Raw genomic sequence first — 3848 nt, 5'->3', positions numbered from 1 at the left:
CTATCTTTCTACATAAATTGAATCCAGAGGAGAGATTATCAACTCATTCTCACCCTGTGATTTCAATCCAAAAAAAAAAAAAAAAAAATCCCAATCACAAAAAAAAAGTTAAAAAAATAATAATAGAAAAATATAATCATTCAAAAAAGATATTTTGCCTCACACTTTACCAATGCAACATCACCATCATCTGCATTAATCTTGCCTGATTCTTGATCAATAATATTCCGATCATAAGCTATTTTGCAGCTTTTGAAGAACACACAACCAATTATGACATCAATTATGATAAGAACAGAGTACATATAAGCAATTAATAATCCCTCTAATACCATAGCTGATGTGGGCTTATTCACCCCGGAATCGGAATATGCCTTTATTATCCGGAACTGGAATAGGAATTCAATTCCGGCCAACGCCACGTTCACCGGAAGCGATAACGAGAGCGCGATAGACGTTCTTCCTCTTATTAATACACAAGATTTTAAAATGGACATGATCCCACCTCTCAATTCCATTCCAGACAGAATTAGTGCCATGTTGCATGTGATCAACGTATTTGCTACAACTACGGAATACGCAATTCCACCGAAGACAGTGAGAAATAATGAGGGGATATGAAGCTTTTCTAAGCAGTTGAAAGCAATGAAAAGAACCCAAAAGCAAGTGGCATTTGCTGAGATGATTACAAGTGTGTTCCAAATTTGTGTTTGGAGGATGGAATTGAAGATTCCGGTGAACGAAGGAAGCGGTTTGTGGCGGTCAACGGTGTTGACCACTTGGATAACGGAAGTTTTTGCTAGTAGGAGGGAGGAGAGGGAAAAGGGTAGGACTAGAATAGAAGTAGAAATGGTTTGGGAGAGTTTGAGAGTAAGAATGGAATAGAATTCCGATTCCGGAGGGAATCCAGCCGCCTTGAAAAGTGACCGGAGATTGGGTTGGAATGAGAGGAAGTCCGGGAGGAGGGTGGAGGAGAGGAGGATTGAGGCGGAGAATGGGAGGGCGAAAATGGCGGTGGCGGTGAAGTAATTGTAGTTTGTGAGGAACGTGTGAATCGCTGCTCGGATGATTTTGACGGTGGTTTCCATCGGAATTGTGGAGATGTTATGAAGATCTCGGATGACCGTATCAGAAAAGATGGGTGAGAATATTGATGTTGATATGGAGGGTGTTGGGTGCAGTAGATGAGTGCGTGGGCCACCAACTATAAGCTAACTAATCCCATTTAAGTTTGAATGATATATAATTACTCCATTAATAATATATTAATTTGACTTTATTTATTTATAATATAAAATACTGAAGAAGAGGAGCTTTTAACTAACTTAAAGGGAATAGTTAAGAATACAAATATTTATTTTATAAGATAAAGTGGAAGTGTTGGGAGGTTGCTTGGTGATGAAAAGAGGTTGATGTGTCGTAGGTTTGGGTGGCGTAGGATGAGGAGTTCCATCATTCTAATATTCTCAACCTTTCTTCGTGGGCAAAATATATACATAAAGATGGAGGGATGATTAAAAGTTTGTGTATGAGACAATTAGTAATTTTGTATTGCTAAATTAAAAAATAACATGTCAGAAGTTAGGCTTGTGTACTATTCGAAGGCCATTGTACGAGGGCCGATCGAGATGGGGAGAAGGATGCCAATTGTTGAAAAAATATTAATCGAAACCCGAGTGGTACCTAATGTTGTTTTGGCAGTAACACCCATGAAAATAATTGTGACAATGAAGATAAAAACACTTAAATTAAAATTGTTAAATATTGTAAATTGTAATTTACTAAAAGATAAATAAGCTATCAACTCATTTAAATTAAAGTAGCTTTTAACTGGAAACTTAAAGAGGATATCGGACCAAACAGGGTCGTCGCCTCATCGGTTGGGATGGGCGTAGATGTGTAAAAAAACCGGTTTTAGGCAAACCGAACCGAACCGGTTTGGGTTTAAAACCGGTTTCATCCAAACCGATTTCCAACCCGACCCAAACCATCAGTTTCAGGACCGGTTCCCCTTAAGATCTACCAAACCAGTTTTAAAACCGAACCGGTTTGAGAAAAACCAGTTTATAAACCGAACCGAACCGACGTGACCAGATCGGACTATCTTGTGTTTAAACCGGTTTATAAACCGAACCGGTTTGAGTCAAACCGGTTTTGACCAGTCATTGACCAAACCGGTTCGGTTTGGGTTTAAAACCGGTTTTGTACACCTCTAGTTGGCCGATTTGGTTGACCTGGTTTAACGTGTTGGGGCCATTGGGTTACAAATTTATGGTGAACCTGGACCAGATTGAACTATGAGCTAAGATTTTTAGCTATTAACCATTGGGCTACACTTTTATTGGGCCGATCTAATTTAAGCTATTAGCACATGTGTTTTGGGAATTGGGATAACTGTAACACCCCGACCAAAGGCGGATTATACATCGGGGCGCCACATATTGCTTCATTACTCGCGACACTATTGGTGTCAATATTTATTAATACACATTTTATCGCGCACGCGCAGCGGGGAAAATATAGAACATAAATCAAACATAAATCAATATATTTTAAATTATAACATTCAAACAACATTAACTTGTCTTGATACATTTTAATCTAGGTCCAAAAGTAAAAACGTCCTATGTGTCCACAAGCTCCAAAACAGCTACTGCAAACCTGAACATGTGTTAAAATAAACGTCAAACACTTGCGTGTTGGTGAGAAATCAAGTTTAATACAATACATAGATAACAATAAATCTGCGCGCAACATGTGTATGTCTGGTTTTCAACAAGGGTGTAATCTGATCGGGACCAACTCTAAGAGACAAGACTGCCAGTGCTCACAATTGAGCTCACAAACAAGACTAACTGTGCATGTGTAAACAAAAGAGAAAATCATAAACGAATGTTCTCCCGTGTTCATCTAATGGTACCATGAAAACTGCGGAATAGACCGACAAGACGGTTAATGATCCACACATACAAATAAACAGCCAAGTCTACGTCCTCAACACATGGGATACTGCGCGACTAAAGTTCATAAACAGTTTAAGACTCAAGTTTTGTATGAACACATGAACATCCCAAAGCATTTAAAATAAAAAGGGATTAGATACGAGATAACTCACTTGATAAACGATGCGGTGTAAGATAAAGCAAGAACCAACTTTAAACAAGCACAAGTTAACCTATAAATAAGATTATTGTTTTAATGATCTGTTTTAAGTCTTGATTATAAGTTAGCATAATTAATAAGTAAATTATTATATATAATATATATATATTACCGGAAAAGCAGGGAAGAACAGGGAGGAAGACGGAGGCAGGAGAGGAAGACGGCAGAGAGAGCAAGGAGCAAGAGAACAGGAGAGATTAAGTGTTTGTGTGTGATGTGTTATGAAAATATTATTATTATTTATAGGAAAACCCTAGGAGACACAAACCCTAGAAAAAGGGGAAAAGATCTCAAAAAGTAAAAGAAAAGATATCAACGGTAAAAAGTTCTGAAAAGTAAAGATATCAAAAGATATGGCAGCTGCAGGGGGCAAGATAAAGCTGACAGGGAACAGTAAAAAGCATGGGCGGATCAGATAAAGGTACTGGTCAAGCATGGCAAAAGCAGATCTCAAAAGATTATGTCAGTCACTTTATCTGTCAACCAATGGGGTTGGTGCGCATGCTGCGCCGAAAGTAACTATTCAGACATTAGATGGGTTAGGTCAACGGCTCAAAAGATAAGACAACACAAAAGCAAACGGCTAGATTTAAACAGAAGATACAAGGGTTAAGCGCGGGAAGGCTGAGTGCGCGAGCGCGAAGGCTGGCACAACAATCCTTAGCGCACTGCGGGAAGAATCACAT

At 38.7% G+C, this 3848-nt stretch overlaps 1 protein-coding gene across 1 annotated transcript; it reads right to left on the bottom strand.

Moving 5' to 3' along the window:
* On the bottom strand, positions 1 to 1088 carry LOC143619526 (uncharacterized). Its single transcript, XM_077091432.1, has 2 exons — positions 171 to 1088; positions 1 to 54 (listed from the first exon to the last, which is right to left on the bottom strand). The coding sequence occupies exons 1-2, from the start codon at positions 1086 to 1088 to the stop codon at positions 1 to 3; spliced, it is 972 nt and encodes a 323-aa protein (XP_076947547.1).
* Positions 1089 to 3848: the final 2760 nt, after the last annotated feature.

This window comes from Bidens hawaiensis, unplaced genomic scaffold (genome assembly GCF_021521415.1).
Source record: "Bidens hawaiensis isolate Kalapana, Puna unplaced genomic scaffold, B.hawaiensis_p1.1 tig00002477_1, whole genome shotgun sequence".
Classification (NCBI taxonomy): Eukaryota; Viridiplantae; Streptophyta; class Magnoliopsida; order Asterales; family Asteraceae; genus Bidens; species Bidens hawaiensis.
The sequence above is the reverse complement of the archived record's forward strand: the minus strand, read 5'-3'. Positions and strand labels throughout refer to the sequence as shown.